Source organism: Orcinus orca, chromosome 11 (genome assembly GCF_937001465.1).
Source record: "Orcinus orca chromosome 11, mOrcOrc1.1, whole genome shotgun sequence".
Lineage (NCBI taxonomy): Eukaryota > Metazoa > Chordata > Mammalia > Artiodactyla > Delphinidae > Orcinus > Orcinus orca.
The window spans coordinates 80,347,378-80,371,469 of NC_064569.1; the positions used below are offsets into that span (position 1 = coordinate 80,347,378).

General features: G+C 40.4%; 1 protein-coding gene and 1 non-coding gene across 3 annotated transcripts; both read left to right on the forward strand.

Annotated features, from left to right (window-relative positions):
- The first annotated feature begins 2,348 nt into the window (after nucleotides 1-2,348).
- On the forward strand, nucleotides 2,349-8,814 carry SLC25A3 (solute carrier family 25 member 3). 2 transcript variants are annotated; one of them, XM_049694305.1, is made up of 8 exons: nucleotides 2,349-2,505; nucleotides 2,753-2,913; nucleotides 4,201-4,325; nucleotides 5,870-6,049; nucleotides 6,796-6,977; nucleotides 7,630-7,802; nucleotides 8,284-8,394; nucleotides 8,476-8,814. In XM_049694305.1, the coding sequence occupies exons 2-8, from the start codon at nucleotides 2,757-2,759 to the stop codon at nucleotides 8,634-8,636; spliced, it is 1,089 nt and encodes a 362-aa protein (XP_049550262.1). In that variant the 5' UTR covers nucleotides 2,349-2,505; nucleotides 2,753-2,756; the 3' UTR covers nucleotides 8,637-8,814. The 2 variants fall into 2 exon arrangements, with proteins under 2 accessions (XP_049550262.1, XP_004269559.1); XM_004269511.4 differs by lacking the exon at nucleotides 4,201-4,325 and adding an exon at nucleotides 4,482-4,603 and having other exon boundaries at nucleotides 2,350-2,505.
- On the forward strand, nucleotides 7,310-7,558 carry LOC117201186 (small nucleolar RNA SNORA53). The gene has a single exon (XR_004483162.1). It is a non-coding gene; the product is annotated as a small nucleolar RNA SNORA53 (small nucleolar RNA).
- Nucleotides 8,815-24,092: the final 15,278 nt, after the last annotated feature.

Here is a 24,092-nt window from a genome sequence, read left to right on the forward strand (position 1 = left end):
TCCCTCAGAAAATATGAAATAATAGTATTTGTTGTCTTATGTCCCTAAATTTTGGAGTAATTTGATAAGTAGCAATAACTAAAAGAGAAGGAATATAATGGTAGATCAAGGCAAACTTACTGATATGAGTACAGTAAAGAAAGTGGCCCAGTCCATTGTTTTAGCTCAGATTGCTGAGGGTGTCTCTAACAGTTTGGCTGAAATTTAAACTCAGTGGCAGCCCATATTAAATGAAATTAAAAGGCTAGACTGCCTTGGTATACTGAATAGGAAGGCATTGACAAAGACTCTCTCCTTGACTTAGTTAGGCTACTCTGAGACCTTTTTCCACTAAGCCCATCCTTGGGCATGATCATAAGGAACCCAAGTGTAGCAAGAATTCTAAGTCGGTTTAGCCAGAATCTCCCAAACTTGGTATCTGATCACGCTCGATACCTGATCAAATTCCTCATCTCCCAAGTGATGTCTGATAACCTTGGCCTGCCTTCTGCAAGAATCCTGTGAGGTCAATTTAGCAAGAATTACCTTAATCTCTCAGTAACTTACCATCCACTGACGTCCCCCTCCACAACCTCGGACCCCAGCTCTGCTCCTTGGCTAAAAATCCTCAGTTTTAGAAATTATTTCACTGAGAACTAACAGAACACAAATTTCTTTTGCTTAAGCCACTCAGTCTGAGGTACTTTGTTATGACAGCCTCTAGCAAACTAATACAGCAGATTTTGACTTAGTGATGAGTGATTAGAAAACCAAACAAATGCCAAAAGTGACAATTATTACCTCTAGAGGAAAACAGATCATTCAAGATTAGAAATATAATTACAGCATTCACCATGGCTTACTATAAATAGTAGTCATCATAATGTGAACACTAAATATTGATCTCACCAAAATTATTATTGAGCTCTATTCAAAGGATGGGGAATTGAAAAGATTGAAGCCCATGATATCTGCTTTTTAAAGAAAATGTCCAGTTTCTTTCTTAAGAGGATAACATTTTAACTTTTTCTAATATTGTAATGCTAATTTTCTACAAAAATCTTGCACGTTTATATAGGAACGGAGTTTTAGGCAATATTGCTACCATTGGCATACATGACAGCTCAATTTTTCAAGTCCATTTAATAAAACAAACAAAAAAGGAAGAAAAAAGAAGAAGAAATTATCTCACTGAGTTTTCACAAACTCTTCAAGATATGTATTACTCCCATCCAAGACCAGCTGCAAAATCTGCAGGGCCCAGTGCAAAATGAAAAACACAGGGTCTCTTGTTCATTAAGAATTTCAAAACGGTGACAGCAGAACATTAAACTAAGCATAGGCCCTGCATAACTCTATAGGTAGCAAGCCCATGAGGCCAGCCCTGCTTCCACCATTTAAGAAACAAGTGCACAGAGATCAACTAAATTCCCAAGGTTACTTTAACAACAGCTGGGAAAATGTCAGAGCCAGAATTCTAACAGAGGTTTGATCCCTACTAAACTCTTTCCAATTAAACTAGGCCTTTCTTTGTTTAACTGAATCTAATGAAGATTTTCTAAATTTATTGAAAACAAAATCTGCTGCCAGTCACTTTCACTCTAGTTCACCCCTGTACTCCCAGGTGTTAAAAATAATTTATTGAATGCTTTAATGTGTTATATAAACTATTGTGATGAAGCAGCAAGCTGTCTTAAGAGTTCTTGCTACACATTTCCTTTTAAAATACTCTCCTAAATGCTGATGGAAAATTCAGACATGTCTATGTGTAATGTCAATGGATGGAACTTAAAAAAAAAAGTACCATAATAGCAGAAGCTGTGACACAAAAACTGTACTGCAGTGACATTCTAACCGCAAACCGAAATAATATATCATCGCGTATTCAGAATTTTTTTTTTTTTTTTTTTGCGGTATGCGGGCCTCTCACTGCTGTGGCCTCTCCTGTTGCGGAGCACAGGCTCCGGACACGCAGGCTCAGCAGCCATGGCTCAAGGGCCCAGCCGCTCCACGGCATGTGGGATCCTCCCGGACTGGCGCATGAACCCGTGTCCCCTGCATCGTCAGGCGGACTCTCAACCACTGCGCCACCAGGGAAGCCCGGATTTTTTTTTTTTAGGTGACTAGTATATTGGGGCTCATTTAAATGAAAAGAAAGTAAGCCCCAGATTCCAGGAGAGACGTTTGAAGGTGAAGGGACAAAAAGAGAAGGTCACGAGCACAAACCCACACAACTCACAACACCGGCCTGGAATGCGCGCCTGCGCAAAAGGAACCCTCCTGCGCAGAAGCCGGGCCGGAAGGGCTAGGGCGAGTGGGGCGGGGATACGGCTGCTAGGAGAACGCGATGACGTTAGGGCCTCGGCGGTCTTCTTCGCCAATGGGTGCCGCCAGTCTGTAGTGACGCACTATGTGCGTCGCGCTGACGACTCGCGAAAGGCACAGATCTAAAGACCCGGAGGACGTTCGGCCTCTGTGAGCCCCAGCCTTTCCGAGGGAGCGGTGGTGTGTTCGCCATCTTAGGGAGTGAGTGTGGCTCGGCCTTCCCTGCAGTGCTTGCGGGGAGCGGAGCGCGGAGACCCGGTGGGGCGCTTCTTTGGCTGTAGGCCCCGTTGGCCTCCTCCTTTGGGGAGGCCGCGGTGACCTCCTCAAGGGCGCGGAGGCGGGAAGAGGCAAGGCCTGGTTGCGGGGGTGGTCCCAGGGTGCCGGTGACTTTAGCCGGCCTAACGGACCCCTTTGCCTTTCCTCTGACCGCCGCTTCCTCTCCCCCTAGAAAGATGTTCTCGTCCGTGGCGCACTTGGCGCGGGCGAACCCCTTCAACGCACCCCACCTGCAGTTGGTGCAAGATGGTCTCGCGGGCCCCCGCAGCAACCCCGCCGGGACCCCGGGCCCACCCCGTCGCTCCCGCAAGCTGGCAGCCGCCTCTGTGGAAGGTGAGGTCAGACCCTGTCCCGATACGGTTGTGAGGTCCCCTCGGCCTTCGTGGCGTGCTCGGCCCGGAGGACAGGGAAGGACGCGCGCCCTGCCCGCGGCAGCGCAGGAGGGCGCCCAGTTGTTTGTCCGAGGATGTCAGCTCGTTCCGCCCGGAGCCGGGTGTCGGATCCTTGGCTCTCCCTCAAGGGCGTGGAAGGGTCTAGGCCCTGCTCCCTCCGTGACCTCCGCGTCCTCGAGTGAGTGGAGGCATAGAGGCCGTGACTAGCTCCTTATCTTCACCGTGAGCCCGCTTGGTCAGCCGACTAGGCATTGGGTAAAGTCTATATCCTAACCACTGGCCACCGCAGTTCTAACTGTATTATCAGTTATTTGATTTTGCTTTCACTTTCTTTTTAAAAATATTGTTTCCTCCCTTTAGTATTCCCGGAGTCTAATATTAGTTGATACAAGGTGTGTGTGATAACTGGGTAACTCTTGTTAATGCGCCTAATTGACTTGTAGACCCGGAGAGACCATAGAAAGGATATAATAGATAGGAATCCCTTTGATCTTATCTCTCGGGTTTCTTGATGATTAGACCCAACTTTATTTTAACTGTGTGTATTTTAAATTCCAGTGGAGTGTATTTATAGAGAAACCTGAAAACCGAATTGCAGGAGTACAGAATATGTTATCTACCTTGTACCTGTAAAATGTAAAGATTTAAAAAAAAAATTATTACGTGTTTCTGTTCTGTCTTTAGTGTGAGGAAAAAACCCTTACATCATCATTCGGTCCTTCAATTTAGACAGTTAAATCTATGGTCATTTGTGTAGTAAATGTATTTGACTTCAGGAATTTATGTTTATCTATTTTTACACTATAGGGATCCATAAGTGGGGATAGCATTGGTTAGTGGCTGGGGTAGCCTTAGAGGTTTGCAAGCTTTTGCATGATTTAAGTTGGATTGGTACTCAGAAGTGTGTTCTTATCAGCCGTTAGTAATTTGGAAGAGCTATTAATGATATAGAAAACTTTTTTTAAAATTTATATGGCAAAACGAGAGAGAGGTAGTATCTCACAGATAAGAACCTTCAGAATCTTTAAATGATTGTTTTGATTTTGGCAGTGAATTCCTTGCTCACACTAGGTGGAAAATTATCTTTCAGTTTACTTGTAAATGGTGGGCAGAGCTGTTCAGTTGTGATACTACTTTTACACAGGGAAACGTAGTTCTCTTGCATTCCCATGGCCTTAGTCACCTCTGAAGAAATACTTACTTGATTTTTTTTTTTTCAATCAAACAGAGCAGTATAGCTGTGACTATGGATCTGGCAGATTCTTTCTCCTCTGTGGACTTGGAGGAATTATTAGTTGTGGCACAACACATACAGCATTGGTTCCTCTAGATCTGGTTAAATGCAGAATGCAGGTTTGTTTTTGCATGTTGGACTAAATAAAACAGTGTTGTAACATGGCTGTTACCTACTAACAAGCTGTGTGGAAACCTAACTGTCCAGGAGGTAAGTTGATAACCAGTAACATGAGTATTATATTAAAACGCATGGTGTGTCTTGTTTTATTACAGAGTACAGTTGTGAATATGGCTCTGCGAAGTTTTACGCACTGTGTGGCTTTGGTGGGGTCTTAAGTTGTGGTCTGACACACACTGCTGTTGTTCCTCTGGATTTAGTGAAATGCCGTATGCAGGTTTGTATTGAGATGACAACATTGAACATCTCTTCTGTGTGTGACTTAATTCCAAGTAATATTAAAGGACTTCACAATTGAGAAGAATGAAGACGTTATGACTGCCGGAAATTTTAGTAGAACACCAAACTCAGATTTCTTTAACGCATGATTTTTACTTTAATTAGTGCTTTAAATCCAAGAAATACCTCTTTTAAAATAAGAGTGAAGGTAGATTGTTGATCTCAGACTCTGGTTGTAAGTGGTTCTTGCTGCCGGGGTGAATTCTGCCTAGAGTTCTTCAAGGCCTACCGATTCTTTTTTGCTCCAAATAGTCATTTTACAAGCACTTACACGTCAGAGTAGGCAATCATTCTTTGTGTATTATATGATGTAACTTCATGTCTCTTATTTATTGATAAGATCAAGGCAGAGAACACTATAGATTAAAAAACTCTCACTGTATAGTGTTTAAAATTTGTGGGCATAGCTTCTTGCATATGTATTTACATAAAAGGTTTTCTTTTACAATTAAAATGTCTTAATTAGGATTATTGAAACACAAATAATCAAACATCAAAAATTTATTTGTCCCAAACAGGATTAGCGGTCTACTTACCTAAAAGAGAAAGGAAGGTGAAATGTTAGCAGGGAGAGGAAGGTGATGTATACCAGCCCTTCTAGTACTGGCAGAAATAGATTAAGATTTTTACCCCCATTAGTTAATAGAATGAATATTAAATACACCTTTGCTAAAACGTCTTATGCATGTCTCTTAAAGGGAATTTAATTCTTAACTCAAAAGAGGGTTTTCATGTTGATGTACCTTTTTAACTTGTATTTAATTTGATTGTCTTAAGTTCACAAAACTTTACAATCACTTAATGGGTTAGCATATCTCAAGGATATAGACTTAATTATTGTTTATGAAGTAGCTTTAAGACTAATTTTTAAGTGGTAAAGAGAGTTGGGTGGTGGGAAAATCTCGTGTCAGTTTTTCATGTATTTTTGTAGGAATTTTATCCTCTTAACTAACTCTCCAAGACTTAAGTCTGACTGAAAGAAAGCTAGACCTTACTGTACAAAAAGTTACATTTACAAAGATAATAGTAGACATTAAGCTGATATCATGCAGTGAACTTGTATTTACCCACCTTTTGTGTAGTTACTAAAGTTTATATTAGAACCAAAAGGAAAAACTAATAATAACAGAATTAAATGTTTGTGAGAAGTGTTATTATCTCTGTCGTACATTTAATTTTTTTCTTCTTCTTGTTTTAAATAAAGGTGGACCCACAAAAGTACAAGGGCATATTTAATGGATTCTCAGTTACACTCAAAGAAGATGGTGTTCGTGGTTTGGCCAAAGGATGGGCTCCGACTTTCATTGGCTACTCTATGCAAGGGCTCTGCAAATTTGGCTTTTATGAAGTCTTCAAAGTTTTGTATAGCAACATGCTTGGAGAGGTATGTAATTTACCTTTGAAATTGAAAGTTCTCAGCTTTTAGGGACTTCCCTGGTGGTCCAGTGGTTAAGGCTCCACGCTCCCAACGCAAGGGGCCCAGGTTCGATCCCTGGTCAGGGAACTAGATCCCACATGCCGAAACTAAGACCTGGCGCAGCCAAACAAATAAATAAATATTTAAAAAAGAAGAAAAAGGAAAAAAAAGTCCTCAGTTTTTAATATAAGACCAAAAAGGATCTTAGATTTTTGTTTGACTCAACCTGTTTTTAGAACTGAGGAAATAGTCTCAGAAAGGGTGAACAGTATGTTTCAAATCATAAGGCTGTTTTTTTTTTTATCAACATCTTTATAGGAGTATAATTGCTTTACAATGTTGAGTCATAAGGCTGTTTTAACGTAAACAGGATAAGAAAAAGAAACTATTTCATTGGATTTCAGTGCTCTTTTTATTGTGCTGTGCTGCTTTCCAAATAAGTTGGATTTGAGTTTTTTAAAGAGAAGGATTGTAGTATCCTGTGTGAGTTCAAGGGTCAACTATCCTTGGCACCTAGACATTCAAAAAATATTCACAGTGTACTGTGATTGATGAGGTTATGAGAGTTACTCAGTCTCAGGTGTGTTATCTGTGGACTGTGATAAAGAAACACTTAAAATGTCTGAAATTTAACTGTTGCCTAGAACTGTCTCTTAAATTGAGAACAGCCAGTGCAGCAGCAATTCATGTTTCTCCTTATGTTTTTCATTTAGGAGAATGCCTATCTCTGGCGCACATCACTATATTTGGCTGCCTCTGCCAGTGCTGAATTCTTTGCTGACATTGCTCTGGCTCCTATGGAAGCTGCTAAGGTTCGAATTCAAACCCAACCAGGATATGCTAACACTTTGAGGGATGCAGCTCCCAAAATGTATAAGGAAGAAGGCATAAAGGCGTAAGTAAACGTTTGCCTAAATATATAGTATAAAAATACTCATTTGAGAAAACCGCATTTGTTAGTGTTAAACCTGCCAGACTTTCTCTTTTTCATATCTCTTTCCGCCTCACATAGAACGTAAACTCTAGGGGCAAGGATAAGTTGATACATGGCTTGAACCCTGAATTAAGGGGGTTTTCTTTCCCCTAAAGTTAGAATCATTTGTCAGTCTACAAATGACTTGATATTTGACCTAAATATTAACTCTTTAACTTGGGGGTTGGGGAGTGCCCTTGTTAGAATTCTTGTCATCTATGTTCACAGTTAAGAATTTGCATATAGTCGGGCCACACATGCTTCCTTAGATCCACCTTTGTGGATGCCAATCTTGAGCTGAGTTCTACTTGTAAACTTACTGTTTCTTGTAGTTCCAGTGAAAGAAACATCCAGCAACTTTTTTGGTTGTATAGTCAAAGGTGCTTGAGTCATTGGCATGTGAGATAAATATACCTGCATGTTAGTCTTAGGTTCTGATAGAAATGACATGCAGTAGTGCTGCCATTTTGTTACTATCAGGACTTGACTGGTGTGCGGACACGTCTGTTAATAATGAAAAAGTCTGCTAGATGAATATATGCAACTGAGTAAAATAAGTCTTCTGATTTCCTAGATTCTACAAGGGGGTTGCTCCTCTCTGGATGAGACAGATACCATACACCATGATGAAGTTCGCCTGCTTTGAACGTACTGTTGAAGCATTGTACAAGTTTGTGGTTCCCAAGCCCCGAAGTGAATGTTCAAAGCCAGAGCAGCTGGTTGTCACATTTGTGGCAGGTTACATAGGTATGAATTATTTTGAACATGCTTGTCTGTGAAATTAAGAATAATCATTTCCAGTATTGGCCTCTTTTGTGAGGGAAAAATATTCCAAAGAAGTTTAATCTTTCCATTGCGTTTTATACACTCTTCAGGATTCATAAATACTTGCTAATTCGTTCCTAAAATAATTGTTTTGTGGTTTGCATGTCATAATTAAGCTTGGGAATGTATTGACTTCACTGCTGTGCCTTTTTTTGTTGTTTAGTTTTTCCAATAACAAATTTTTAATACAAGAGAAAGTGTTAAAATCTGAATATAACTTGAGGGATTGTTCTGTTTTACAGAGGGTAGACTGCTTTATAACTTTTCTTGTCAGTCTCACTCTAAAATATGATTTATTTAAACACAAGAAAATTTTATTACTCATGAAAATGTTGTTGGCTGTGATGTGAAAATTTTTTTTAACTGACCCCATATTGGATCATTTATCTTGACTTTTTTTCAGCTGGAGTCTTCTGTGCCATTGTTTCTCACCCTGCTGATTCTGTGGTGTCTGTGTTGAATAAAGAGAAGGGTAGCAGTGCGTCTCTGGTCCTCCAGAGACTTGGATTTAGAGGTAAGATTTTTTTTCCTCCCCTCTAAAGAAAGTATAACACTTTGGAGTATATTTTTCACTCACATTTCATATTTTATCCAGGTGTATGGAAGGGACTCTTTGCCCGTATCATCATGATTGGCACTCTGACTGCACTGCAGTGGTTCATCTATGACTCCGTGAAGGTCTACTTCAGGCTCCCTCGCCCTCCTCCACCTGAGATGCCAGAATCTCTGAAGAAGAAGCTTGGGTACACTGAGTAGATGAAAGCAGATGTGGACTGAATCTGCTTGTTGATCAGCGTTGAGGAAAATGCAGAAGGAACTTTTATATATCTGACAGTGTAGGAAATTACCTATTCCTAATATAATTACTGTAGTACTCTTGCCAGAAGCAAGAGTTTCAAACTTACTGTTGAAATAAACCCAACTGTTCATGGTTTGTCTGTGACTTGATAATTATTTTTAAAACTAGTTTTTAAAGAATTAACCCTAAAATGGAAAGAATTATGCATACATTAGAACCTCAAGGAAAAAAAAATCACTGTTGGTTGAATACTATGATCCCTACTCATAAATTGTCATATGTTTCAGGATTTGTCACTGAAGAGAGTTCTTACATTTTTAGGAACCATGCCCTAAATTTTTAAAAACAATTTAATTGTTCAGTTTGAATATGGATAAATATTCATTTGTGGTTTATTTTGACAAGTACATTTCCATATATAATCAGATTTTTGCAACACTTAATATACTTTTAAAAATCCTAATCAGTGTGTTAATCCTTATTTGTAAAAGAAGGTAATCTAAATTAGGCTGTTTCTTAGAATGATAGCTTTTTAGAAGGACCAAAACATTTGATAGCTAAAAACTATTTCAGGTAACTTAATTCTCACACAGATCTGACTTTCTAAATTACAAAAAAAAACTATTTCCGGTTTTGTTTTTAAAAAAGGTACCTGCTTGACACCTGGAGTAGGTGAATGCCCCTGGGACGGTGGCACTTCGGCACATTGAAGCATCTGGAATTTGGTTTAAGCCCAAACTGATTTTTTAAAAGCTAGAACGTAAGCCACTGTTTAGTTTTCCCTTGTATTTTGGTTAGGAAGTATAAAAGCCCAGTCTGTAATATAGTTTATTTTTTCAAGTCTGATTACATTTTACCTTCAGGCCTTTGGATATAACATCTGGATTGAGTTGACAGACCCTGTGTAAAGTATGCAGATGGGACCTCAGGAAAAAAACTTCAGAGGAGTCTAAACAGGAAGATAAATGTTTTCATTACAAACCCATGTTACAAGGTCAGTGAACTAAATTTAGAAACCAGGTATATCTCATTACATGTTAACTTCTCTCTGTCATCATCACCTGGTCTTGTTTAAGGTTCCAGTCTTATTTTACCTGTGTTGCAGAGAAAAAGGAGGGGTTATGGGTGTAAATTTGGACCATACTGACAAAAGGTAGAGCTGCGGTCTGACCCCAAGCAAATGATGGCTGTGGCAGTTGGTGTCATCAGTGTGCATTAGTTACTGCTGTGTACCGAATCATCTGAAATGTAATGGCAAGAGATGATACGATCTCAAGCTTTCTGTGGGTCAGAAATTAAGGAGCATTTGTTGGGTTCTTCTGCTTCTGTGTCTCATGAAGTTACAATCAGATGGTAGCTCTTGGGTCATCTCCAAAGGCTTTTTCACATCCGGTTAGAGGGAGATTGTTTGAGCATCTCCCTGTTAGTGGCTCAGGCTTTCCTCAAAATCCACAGCATGGTGGCTTTAGGGCAACTGGACTTATTTCAGGGCTCTGAAGTGGAGCCAGGCAGAAGCTGGATCTTTTATAGGAATTAGCCTTGGAAGTCCTAGCATCACTTCCACTATACTCTTGGTCACCAGAAGTCCCAGAAGATCAAATCCCAGCTTCATGGAAAAGGAGCATAGACTCCACCTCCTACTGGGAGGAGGGTCAGTCACATTGTAAGAGCCTGTGGGATTGGATATATATGTATATTGGGCCAATGGAGAGGTGGACTGTGGATTTAAAAACTTCAGGGTATGCAGTTCAGTCAGCTTCACCATGAGAGGTTTCCACTGCCAGCCAGGATTCAAGTCTTATTTTCAAGAGAAGCAATTGGTTTCATTCGTGGGTATTGACGTAAAGTATGCTGTTTAAGCTGTCAAGAATTGCTTGCTATTTGTAGTTAGAGAACTTTCAAAGCTATTTCTGAGGTAAAACCATTTCATCCTCAAAATTCAATTAAAATGCCCACTTAAAATGTGAATTCCCATTTTGTATTTTAAAATTTATTCATGCTGAAAATAAAAATTCTAATAAGGATATTTTAACATTGTTTTTTTCACATTTGGCTTTAAGAAAATGTTAATTGCACAAAACAGAACCCAGTGGGATGAGTATATGTGATTAGTTGTTTAATTGAATTATGTCTTAACACTAGGACATAATTAGTTTCCAGAGAGATCAAATAAAATTCAACTTGTCTCTAAGAAGCTCTAAGAAAGCCAGATTTTTGCTAAATTATCTGGTGACATATACAACAAAATTGAAAAACTTAACAGCTTAACCAAATCTCCATTGTGTGAAAGCTTCATGAAATGTTTTGATACCATTTTGGGGAAAGTGTCTACAACATTCATCAAGTTTGGTGCATGGCAGTCAGTCTTGCTGCTAAATTAGGAGTTATATACTGTTTCTTCAACATAAATTATATAAACATATTGTTTATACAATTTTTATCATTTACATGATAAATCAATAATTGTTAAAAATCCCAGATACCATGTGGATAAGAAACTGATTGCAAACTTTGAGGAATCCGAGTTCACAACGGAATGCTGTGCCTCTTGATATATCAAACAATGATGTACCTTAGTAAGCTAGCTACTCTTAACAGCTCTTACCTCAGATATTATCTACTGAATCATTTTCTCTTTTGCAAGGCAGCCCTGACTTCACATCCTCCAAAGTGGTCATAGGAGGTGTATGAGATGTTCACCTCACATTGATAAACGGTTTATGAATCTTTGGTGACTTGAATTTCCTAGAAAGCAACTATTCCAAGGTTTTCATTTGTGGTTTTATAGACTCTATAAAGTACCATGCATGCAACAGTCACTTAAAGGTTGGCTATACTGCATGAAAGCCTAGAGAATGTGTCTCCTACATAAGATACAATTCGTACCCAATATACTGTGATTTGATGTGCAAGTCAGCTAGGTTTCTTTGTGGAACGCAGCATATGCAAGATTTGAAGATGGAGGATAATTCATGTTAGGGGGAATATCTATTATTTCAAGACCCATGATCTCAACACCAGGCGGCTGTATCAACCAAGGTTAAAACTGCTTTTTCAGACATCGTTAATATTCTGAAAATAATAATGTAATCAACTTTTAATCATGGATAAACAATTCTTCACTGATTTTATTGACTGCACAACTGGTTAGACTTTAAATAGTATTAAAGCAGGGAAATTCCACAGAAAGCTGAAGATGACTCACCCGTAAGAGACCATATCTATTGAAGTGATTAATTTTACATTTTCTACTGTTGGGAAACAGATCCAAAGTTTTCCATTCTATATTTGCCTCCACATCTATCTGTCTTGAAAACAAAATCATGACAATGAACCTAGTGACATTCCAGATTTGAGGGTTCCTTCAAGAAAGTCCCACTCAGGATGGCTACCAAATTACTGATAGATTTGTGAATCATTAAAATAATGAGTAGAATAGCACCAAACAAGATGAGTACCTCATTTATTTGGCACTGATAGAAATTAAAATTTTCTTTTTTGGCTGTGCTGTGTGGCTTGCGGAGTCTTAGTTCTTTGACCAGGGATTGAACCTGGGCCCCGGCAGTGAAAGCGCCGAATCCTAAGCACTGGACCACCATGGAATTCCCCAGAAACTAATATTTTTCATTAATGAATTTTCAGATAGTTGAATTTATATTTTTAAGTGCTGACTTTTTTTTGAACTTTTGAATTTTACTTATTTATACAGCAGGTTCTTATTAATTATCCATTTTATACACATTAATGTATACATGTCAATCCCAATCTTCCAATTCATCACACCACCACCACCACCCCCGCCGCTTCCCCCCTTGGTGTCCATACGTTTGTTCTCTACATCTGTGTCTCAATTTCTGCCCTGCAAACCGATTTAGCTGGACCATTTTTCTAGGTTCCATATATATGCGTTAATATACGATATGTGTTTTTCTCCTTCTGACTTACTTCACTCTGTATGACAGTCTCTAGATTCATCCACGTCTCTACAAATAACCCAATTTCATTCCTTTTTATGGCTGAATAATATTCCATTGCAAATATGTACCACATCTTTATCCATTCATCTGTTGATGGGCATTTAGGTTGCTTCCATGACCTGGCTATTGTAAATAGTGCTGCAGTGAACATTGGGGTGCATGTGCCTTTTTTTTTTTTTTTTTTTTTGCGGTACGCGGGCCTCTCACTGCTGTGGCCTCTCCCGTTGCGGAGCACAGGCGCACAGGCTCAGCGGCAATGGCTCACGAGCCCAGCCGCTCCGCGGCATGTGGGATCTTTCCAGACCGGGGCATGAACCCGTGGCCCCTGCATCGGCAGGCAGACTCAACCACTGCGCCGCCAGGGAAGCCCTGCATGTGCCTTTTTGAATTATGGTTTTCTCTGGGTATATGTCCAGTAGTGGGATTGCAGGGTCGTATGGTAATTCTATTTTTAGTTCTTCTAAGGAACCTCCATACTGTTCTCCATAGTGGCTGTATCAATTTACATTCCCACCAACAGTGCAAGAGGGTTTCCTTTTCTCCACACCCTCTCCAGCATTTATTGTTTGTAGATTTTCTGATGATGCCCATTCTAACTGGAGTGAGGTGATACCTCATTTTAGTTTTGATTTGCATTTCTCTAATAATTAGTGATGTTGAGCAGCTTTTCATGTGCTTCTTGGCCATCTGTATGTCTTCTTTGGAGAAATGTCTATTTAGGTCTGCCCATTTTTTGATTGGGTCGTTTATTTGTTTTTGTTTTATAAATTTATTTATTTTTGGTTGTGTTGGGTCTTTGTTGCTGCACACAGGCTTTCTCTAGTTGTAGCGGATGCAGGCTACTCTTCCTTGCGGTGCGCAGGCTTCTCATTGCAGTGACTTCTCGTTGTGGAACAGGGCTCTAGGCACGCGGGCTTCAGTAGATGTGGTGTGCGGGCTCAGTAGTTGTGGCTCACAGGCTCTAGAGCACAGGCTCAGTAGTTGTGGCATATGGGCTTAGTTGCTCTGCGGCATGTGGGATCTTCCTGGACCAGGGCTGGAACTCATGTCCCCTGCATTGACAGGCGGACTCCTAACCACTGTGCCACCAGGGAAGTCCGGGTTGTTTGTTTTTTTAATACTGAGCTGCATGAGCTGTTTATATATTTTGGAGATTAATCTTTTGTCCATTGATTCATTTGCAAATATTTTCTCCAATTCTGAGGGTTGTCTTTTCATCTTGTTTGTAGTTTCCTTTGCTTTGCAAAAGCTTTTAAGTTTCATTAGGTCCCATTTGTTTATTTTTCTTTTTCTTTCCATTACTCTAGGAGGTGGATCAAAAAAGATCTTGCTGTGATTTATGTTAAAGAGTGTTCTTCCTATGTTTTCCTCTAAGAGTTTTATAATGTCCAGTCTTACAGTTTACTTTTGTGTATGGTGTTAGGGAGTGTTCTAATTTCATTCTTTTACAATGTAGCTGTCCAGTTTTCCCAGCACCACTTATTGAAGAGACTGTCTTTTCTCCGTTGTATATCCTTGCCTCCTTTGTCATAGATTAGTTGACCATAGGTGCATGGGTTTATCTCTGGGCTTTCTATCTTGTTCCATTGATCTATGTTTCTGTTTTTGTGCCACTACCATATTGTCTTGATTACTGTAGCTTTGTAGTATTGTCTGAAGTCAGGGAGTCTGATTCCTCCAGCTCCTTTTTTTCCCCTCAAGACTGCTTTGGCTATTTGGGGTCTTTTGTGTCTCCATACAAATTTAAAAATTTTTTGTTCTAGTTCTGTAAAAAATGCCGTTGGTAGTTTGAGAGGGATTGCTTTGAATCTGTACATTGCTTTGGGTAGTACAGTCATTTTCCCAATACTTATTCTTCCAGTCCAAGAATATGGTATATCTCTCCATCTGTTTGTATCACCTTTAATTTCTTTCATCAGTGTCTTACAGTTTTCTGCATACAGGTCTTTTTTCTCCCTAGGTAGGTTTATTCCTAGGTATTTTATTCTTTTTGTTGCAGTGGTAAATGAGAGTGTTTTCTTAATTTCTCTTTCAGATTTTTCATCGTTAGTGTATAGGAATGCAAGAGATTTCTGTGCATTAATTTTGTATTCTGCAACTTTACCAAATTGATTGATTAGGTCTAGTAGTTCTCTGGTGGCATCTTTAGGATTCTCTATGTATAGTATCATGTCATCTGCAAACAGTGACAGTTTTACTTCTTCTTTTCCAATTTGTATTCCTTTATTTTTTTTTCTTCTCTGATTGCCATGGCTAGGACTTCCAAAACTATGTTGAATAATAGTGGTGAGAGTGGACATCCTTGTCTTGTTCCTGATCTTAGAGGAAATGCTTTCAGTTTTTCACCTTTGAGAATGGTGTTTGCTGTGGGTTTGTCATATATGGCCTTTATTATGTTGAGGTAGTTTCCCTCTGTGCCCACTTTCTGGAGAGTTTTTATCATAAATGGGTGTTGAATTTTGTCAAAAACTTTTTCTGCATCTATTGAGATGATCATATGGTTTTTATTCTTCAATTTGTTAATATGGTGTATCACATTGATTTGCATATAGTGAAGAATCCTTGCATCGTTGGGATAAATCCCACTTGATTATGGTGTATGATCCTTTCAATGTGTTGTTGGATTCTGTTTGCTAGTATTTGTTGAGTTTTGCATCTATATTCATCAGTGATATTGGTCTGTAATTTTCTTTTTTTGTAGTATCTTTGTCTGGTTTTGGTATCAGGGTGATGGTGGCCTCATAGAATGAGTTTGGGAGTGTTCCTTCCTCTGCAATTTTTTGGAAGAGTTTGAGAAGGATGGGTTTTAGCTCTTCTCTAAATGTTTGATAGAATTCAGCTGTGAAGCCATCTGGTCCTGGACTTTTGTTCGTTGGAAGATTTTTAATCACAGTTTCAATTTCATTACTTGTGATTGGTCTGTTCATATTTTCTATTTCTTCCTGGTTCAGTCTTGGAAGGTTTTACCTTTCTAAGAATTTGTCCATTTCTTCCAGATTGTCCATTTTATTGGCATAGAGTTGCTTGTAGTAGTCTCTTAGGATGCTTTGTATTTCTGCGGTGTCTGTTGTAACTTCTCCTTTTTCATTTCTAATTTTATTGATTTGAGTCCTCTCCTTCTTTTTCTTGATGAGTCTGGCTAATGGTTTATCAATTTTGTTTACCTTCTCAAAGAACCAGATTTTAGTTTTATTGATCTTTGCTATTTTTTTTTTTAAAGGTGTTCAGGTTAGGAGTTTATTAATTAATTAATTTATTTTTGCTGTGTTGGGTCTTCGTTTCTGTGCGAGGGCTCTCTCTAGTTGTGGCAAGCGGGGGCCACTCTTCATCGCGGTGCACGGGCCTCTCACTATTGCAGCCTCTCTTGTTGCGGAGCACAGGCTCCAGACACGCAGGCTCAGTAGTTGTGGCTCATGGGCCTAGTTGCTCTGTGGCATGTGGGATCCTGCCAGACCAGGGCTTGAACCCATTTCCCCTGTATTAGCAGGCAGATTCTCAACCACTGTGCTACCAGGGAAGTCCTGCTATTGTTTTCTTCATTTCTATTTCATTTATTTCTGCTCTGATTTTTATGATTTCTTTCCTTCTACTAACTTTGGGTTTTGTTTGTTTTTCTTTCTCTAGTTCCTTTAGGTGTAAGGTTAGATAGTTTATTTGAAGTTTTTCTTGTTTCTTGAGGTAGGCTTGTATTGCTTTAAACTTCCCATTAGAACTGCTTTTGCTGCATCCCATAGGTTTTGGATCATTGTGTTTTCATTGTCATTTGTCTCTAGGTATTTTCTGGTTTCCTCTTTGATTTCTTCAGTGATGTCTTGGTTATTTAATAACGTAGTGTTTAGCCTCCATGTGTTTGTGTTTTTTACGTTTTTTCCCCTGTAATTGATTTCTAATCTCATAGCATTGTGGTCAGAAAAGATGCTTGATATGATTTCAATTTTCTTAAATTTACTGAGGCTTGATTTGTGACCCAAGGTGTGATCTATCCTGGAGAATGTTTCATGCACACTTGAGAAGAAAGTGTAATCTGCTGTTTTTGGATGGAATGTCCTATAAATATCAGTTAAATCTATCTGGTCTATTATGTCATTTAAAGCTTGTGTTTCCTTATTAATTTTCAGTTTGGATGATCTGTCCATTGGTGTAAGTGAGGTGTTAAAGTCCCCCACTATTACTGTGTTACTGTCGATTTCCTCTATTTTTTTTTTTTTTTTTTTTGTGGTATGTGGGCCTCTCACTGTTGTGGCCTCTCCTGTTGCGGAGCGCAGGCTCCGGACGCGCAGGCTCAGCGGCCATGGCTCACGGGCCCAGCTGCTCTGTGGCATGTGGGATCTTCCCGGACCGGGACACGAACCCGTGTCCCCTGCATCGGCAGGCGGACTCTCAACCTGCGCCACCAGGGAAGCCCAATTTCCTCTTTTATAGCTGTTACCAGTTGACTTATGTATTGAGGTGGTCCTTTGTTGGGTGCATATATATTTATAATTGTTATATCTTCTTCTTGGATTGATCCCTTGATCATTAGGTAGTGTCCTTCCTTGTCTCTTGTAACATTCTTTATTTTAAAGTCTATTTTATCTGATAGAGTATTGCGACTCCAGCTTTCTTTTAATTTCCATTTGCACTGAATATCTTTTTGCACCCCCTCACTTTTAGTCTGTATGTGTCCCTAGGTCTGAAGTGGGTCTCTTCTAGACAGCTTATATATGGGTCTTGTTTTTGTATCCATTCAGTGAACCTGTGTCTTTTGGTTGGAACATATAATCCATTCACGTTTAAGGTAATTATCAATATGTATGTTCCTATTACCATTTTCTTAATTGTTTTGGGTTTGTTTTTGTAGGTCCTTTTCTTCTTTGTGTTTCCCACTTAGGGAAGTTCCTTTAGCCTTTGTTGTAGAGCTGCATTGGTGGTGCTGAATTCTCTTAGCTTTTGCTTGTCTGTAAAGCTTTTGATTTCTCCATCGAATCTGAATGAGATCCTTGCTGAGTAGAGTAATCTTGGTTGTACGTTCTTCCCTTTCATCACTTTAAATATGTCATGCCACTCCCTTCTGGCTTGTAGAGTTTCTGCTGAGAATTCAGCTGTTAACCTTATGGGAGTTCCCTCGTATGTTATTTGTCATTTTTCCCTTGCTGCTTTCAGTAATTTTTCTTTGTCTTTAATTTTTGCCAATTTGATTACTATGTGTCTTGGCATGTTTCTCCTTGGGTTTATCCTGCTTGGGACTCTCTGCGCTTCCTGGACTTGGGTGGCTATTTCCTTTCCTATGTTATGGAAGTTTTTGCCTGTCATCTCTTCAAGTATTTTCTCTGGTCCTTTCTCTCTCTCTTCTCCTTCTGGGACCCCTATAATGCGAATGTTGTTGCATTTAATGTTGTCCCAGCGGTCTCTTAGGCTGTCTTCATTTCTTTTCATTCTTTTTTCTTTATTCTGTTCTTCAGCAGTGAATTCCACCATTCTGTCTTCCAGGTCACTTATCCGTTCTTCTGCCTCAGTTATTCTGCTATTGATTCCTTCTAGTGTATTTTTCATTTCAGTTATTGTATTGTTCATCTCTGTTTGTTTGTTCTTTAATTCTTCTAGGTCTTTGTTAAACATTTCTTGCCTCTTCTCGATCTTTGCCTCTATTCCTTTTCCGAGGTCCTGGATCATCTTCACTATCATTATTCTGAATTCTTTTTCTGGAAGGGTGCTTATCTCCACTTCATTTAGTTGTTTTTCTGGGGTTTTATCTTGTTCCTTCATCTGGTACATAGCCCTCTGCCTTTTCATCTTGTCTATCTGTCTGTGAATGTGGTTTTTGTTCCACAGGCTGCAGGATTGTAGTTCTTCTTGCTTCTGCTGTCTGCCCTCTGGTGGATGAGACTATCTAAGAGGCTTGTGTAAATTTCCTGATGGGAGGAACCTGTGGTGGGTAGAGCTGGCTGTTGCTCTGGTGGGCAGAGCTCAGTAAAACTTTAATCTGCTTGTCTGCTGATGGGTGGGGCTGGGTTCCCTCCCTGTTGGTTGTTTGGCCTGAGTCAACCCAACACTGGAGCCTACCGGGGGCTCTTTGGTGGGGCTAATGGCAGACTCTGGGAGGTCTCAAGCCAAGGAGTACTTCACAGAACTTCTGCTACCAGTGTCCTTGTCCTCATGGTGAGACACAGCCAGCCCCCACCTCTGCGGGAGACTCTCCAACACTAGCAGGTAGGTCTGGTTCAGTCTCCCCTGGGGTCACTGCTCCTTCCCCTGGGTCCTGATGCACACACTACTTTGTGTGTGCCCTCCAAGAGTGGAGTCTCTGTTTCCACCAGTCCTGTCGATGTCCTGTAATCAAATCCCACTAGCCTTCAAAGTCTGATTCTCTGGGGATTCCTTCTCCCATTGCCGGACCCCCAGGTTGGGAAGCCTGATGTGGGGCTCAGAACCTTCACTGCAGTGGGTGGACTTCTGTGGTATAAGTGTTTTCCAGTTTGTGAGTCACCCACCCAGCACTTATGGGATTTGATTTTATTGTGATTGCACCCCTCCTACTATCTCATTGTGGCTTCTCCTTTGTCTTTGGATGTGGGGTATCTTTTTTGGTGAGTTCCAGTGTCTTCCTGTCGATGATTATTCAGCAGTTAGTTGTGATTCTGGTGTTCTCAAAAGAGGGAGTGAGAGCATGTCCTACTCTGCCATCTTGAACCAATCCAGCCTGAAATTTTTCTTTTTAAATATGTTTCACGTCTAAAATGCATTATTGTGTCTGATTAAGTTGATTACATGGAACATAACTTACATTTCATTTGGTATCATCGTTATGAACATCAAATACTGCATTAGAATGTACTACAGTGATACTCTCCCTGTGGGCTATAGAGCTGTTTTCCAAAAAGCAGTTCCATAGTATGTAACTTTTTGTTATATTAATTAATGGCTTTGTCCTTTTTCAGATGTGTCAGGCACTTTAGATATATTAATGCTAATATTCACAGCAGTGCTATAAGGTAGATATTATTATTTATTATTTACAGATGAAGAAATTAAGGGTCACAGATATTAAATTTGTCCGAGGCCACAGAACTAGGCAGAGCTAGGATTGCAACCTAGTGTCTCTGATTTCAAACTCTCATGTTTCTACGTATTAAAACAGAGATGAATCAAATATTGTTCCAAAAAATATGTCTTTTGCCACTGTAATTATGGGGCAGTCCATCACAAAAAATTATTATGGTTTGGAATAAGAACTCAAATACCCATAACACAAATAATTGCTGTATCTAGTAACACAGTCACCATATATAATGGATTCTATTCCTAGTATTTAAGGCAAATGCATACAAGCACTTACTCTGTGCAGCTGTGTACTAGGTGCAAAGGGATATTACTTTTTAATTTTTAAAAAATTTTTGGCCGTGTTGGGTCTTTGTTGCTGTGCGTGGGCTTTCTCTAGTTGTGGCGAACAGGGGCTACTCTTTGTTGTGGTGCATGGGCTTCTCATTGTGGTGGCTTCTCTTGTTACAGAGCACAGACTCTAGGTGCGTGGGCTTCAGTAGTTGCAGCCCGCAGGCTCAGTAGTTGCAGCACGAGGGCCCTAGAGCGCAGGTTCAGTAGTTGTGGCGCACAGGCTTACTTGCTCTGCGGCATGTGGAATCTTCCTGAACCAGGGATCAAACCTGTGTCCCCTGCATTGGCAGGTGGATTGTTAACTACTGAGCCACCAGGGAAGTCCCAGGATATCACTTTTAAAAACAGAATACGTGATATGAGGAATCAAGAAACTCATGATCTCGTTTCAGACACCCATGAAACCATTTGCAAAGAACGATGGACACTTAGTGCTTAAATAAAGTTTTGGCAATAAAATTGTGAGGGAGACTTCAAATGCTACAGCATTTCAGGAAAGAGAAAATAATATGGAGTCATAGAAGCAGGGAGAAAGTTTCTTGGGGCTCAACTTAGAACTATGTGAATCAATTTTTTTAATTTTTTATTTTTTTTTTTGCGTTACGCGGGCCTCTCACTGTTGTGGCCTCTCCCGTTGCGGAGCACAGGCTCCGGACGCGCAGGCCCAGCGGCCATGGCTCATGGGCCCAGCTGCTCCGTGGCATGTGGGATCTTCCCAGACCGGGGCACGAACCCGTGTCCCCTGCATCGGCAGGCGGACCCTCAACCACTGCGCCACCAGGGAAGCCCTATGTGAATCAATTTTAATGCTAACTCTGTAATGGCAAAAAGCCCAAGTCTTAGGGTTGAGCCATTCTGGTGTAAGAATTCATAAACTTGAGACTCATCCTAGAAGCGGCCAAGATGGTGGAGTAGGAAGGCCCTGAGCTCTTCTCCTCCCACAGACATACAAAAGTTACAACTATCTAAAGCGCAATTATTGATGAGAACCACCTGAAGGCTAGCAGAAAAGATATTCTACAACTGAAGATATAAAGAAGGAAGCACAATGATACAATTAGGAGGGTCAGAGATGAGGTATACTAAAGACCCATACTCCAGGGTAGGTGACCCACAAGTGGGAGGATAATTACAACTGCAGAGTTTCTCCCCCGAAAGTGAGGGGTCTGAGCTCCACTTCCTGCTCCCCAGACCCAGGGGTCCTGCTCTGAGGAGACAAGCCCCCAGAACATTTGGCTTTGAAGGCCAGTAGGGCTTACTTTTGGGAAACTCGGAGGGTTGGGAGATAAAGACTCCACTCTTAGAGTACACACAAAATCTCATATGTTCCAAGACCCAGTGCAGAAGCAGTAGTTTTAAAGGAGCCTGGGTCAGACCCACTGGCTGATCTTGGAGAGCCTCCTGGAGAGGCAGAAGGCAATTGAGACTCACTCTGGCGACGTAGACACCGGCAGCAGCCATTTTGGGGAGCTCCCCCACGAGAACACTGGTGCTGCCAAGTGTCATTTTGGAATCCTCCTTCTAGCTTATAGGGTCTGGACCCGGCCCTGTCTGCCAGCTGCTAGGGACCAGAACTGGGACACTGCAAGCCACACAGCTAGCTAGGTGGGGACACAACAGGCCAGCTTCCCTGGGATTCAGCTGCCCTGGAACCCAGCCTTGCCCACCAGAGAGCCCAGGATCTGTCTCCAACCCGTGTCCACCAGTGGGCCAGCACTGGCCCCGGGAACTGGCCTCACCCAATAGGAGGTGGTCACCAGCCCCAGGACCCCATGGGTGCTGGCTCTACCCACCTCTGGGTTGACAGCAACTCTGGAACACCTAGGGCACTGCCACCAGAGACCCTGGGACCTGGCTCTGCCCATCAGCAATTCCACTCCTGGGTGTTTAACCAAAGAAAATAAAAACACTAATTTGAAAAAATACATACACCCCCTATGTTCATTACAGCGTTATTCACAATTGCCAACATATAGAAGCAACCTAAGTGCCCATCAATAGATGAATGGATAAAGAAGATGGGGTAGATATGGGGTATACCATATATCACAATGGGATATATATCACATATCACAGTGAGGTATATATCACAATGGAATATTAGTCGTGAAAAGGAATGAAATCTTGCCATTTGTGACAATACGGATGGACCTAGAGGGTATTATACCAAGTAAAATAGAGAAAGACAAAAATACTGTATGATTTCACTTATATGTGGAATCTAAAAAACAAAACAAATGAACATAACTAAACAGAAACAGACTCAGAGATAGAGAACAAACAGGTGGTTGCCAGAGCGGAGGGGGGTGGGAGGGGAGAGAAATAGGTGGGGAGATTAAGAGGTACAAACTTCCAGTTACAAAATAAATGAGTCATGGGGATGAAATGTAGTGTGGGGAATAGAGTTAATAATTATGTAATATATTTTCATGGTGACAGAAGCAACTAGACTTACCATGGTGATCATTCATTTTGAAATATATAAAAATATCAAATCAGTGAAAATTCCCTGGCGGTCCAGTGGTAAGGACTCCGCGATTTCACTGCCGAGTGCCTGGGTTCAGTCCCTGGTGGGGGAACTATCCTGCAAGCCACTTGGTGTGACAAAAAAAAAAATCAAATCACTATGTTGTGTACCTGAAACTAATGTAGTGTTGTAGTGTTGCAGGTCAGTTATACTTCAAAAACAGACAAACAAACAAATTCATAGAAAAAGAGATCAGATTCGTGGTTATCAGAGGTGGGGGGTGGGGGAGAGGGATTGGATTAGGTAGTCAAAAGGTACAAATTTACAAGATAAAGAAATACTAGGGATATAATATACAACATGATAAATATAATTAACACTGGTGTATGTTTTATATGAAGGTTAAGAGTAAATCCTAAAAAAAAAAAAAAAGTAAATCCTGAGTTCTCATCACAAAGAAAAATATGTATTTTCTATTTCTTTCATTTTGTATCTATAGGAGATGATGGATGTTCACTAAACTTATTGTGATAATCACTGCATGATGTATGTAAGTCAAATTATGATGTTGCACACCTTAAACTTCTACAGTGCTGTATGTCGATTACATCTCAGTAAAACCGGAAGAAAAAAATTCATAAACTCTTCTTTTTGAGGTAACTAGTTCTATGCACCTGGATACTGTTGATGCTAGGCATTTGAAACTAGGGCTAATGTTTGTGGGTGGGTTTTTTTTTAGATTATTATATTGTACTTTTTAAATGACTTTATTGAGGAATAATTGATGTACAATAAACTGCACATATTTAAAGAGTACAATTTGATGAGTTTGACACAAGTCTATACCCGTGAAACTATCAAGACAATCAACATAATAAACATCCTTCACCTCTCAAGATTTGTGCTTCTTTAAAAGTTATACTTCCCAGGTAACCACTGATTCATTTTCTGCCCCTACATATGAGATTGGATTTTCTAGAATTTTATGTAAGTGGAATTGCTAATGTGATGCTGTTTTAAATGTTAGAGCTTCTTTGCTTTGGCTGCTTCTGGTCACATCAACACCACACATGAGTTGTGCTGCTTTGGGGCAGCCTCCATCTGAGGCTTGGCAAGCCCCCTGCAATCTGTGCTGCCCCTCACCCCGCAAACCCTGCTCTAGATGCCACTTCCCTACCTCATTTTAGGTGACCTTTCCCTGTTTCCTAAAGCCATAAAGGACCCAGGAATTCTTACATGATTCTTTTCCTGCAGCTCCCTGGTTGTGACCTTTCTAGTTTCTCTTACTCTAAATGGATAATATATGTTACAGCCCTGATCCTGATGGGCAGTTCTTCAGCTGGGCCCCAACCACACATACTATGCTCCTTGGCAGTTAGTGAGGGCAAGTGGGGATTCAGATCCTGCCCCATCTAGATTTCCCAGCGCTAGACTGGCAGACCCTGAGTGTGTATGTGTGTGTGCATGCGCGCGTGTGCGTGCGAACATATGCATGTATATGTAAGGGGGATGCATAAGGTTCTTACTATATAAAGTTGCAAACATGTTTTATATAAAGTTTTAAATACATTTGAGCATATTTATTTTGGAAAATCCAG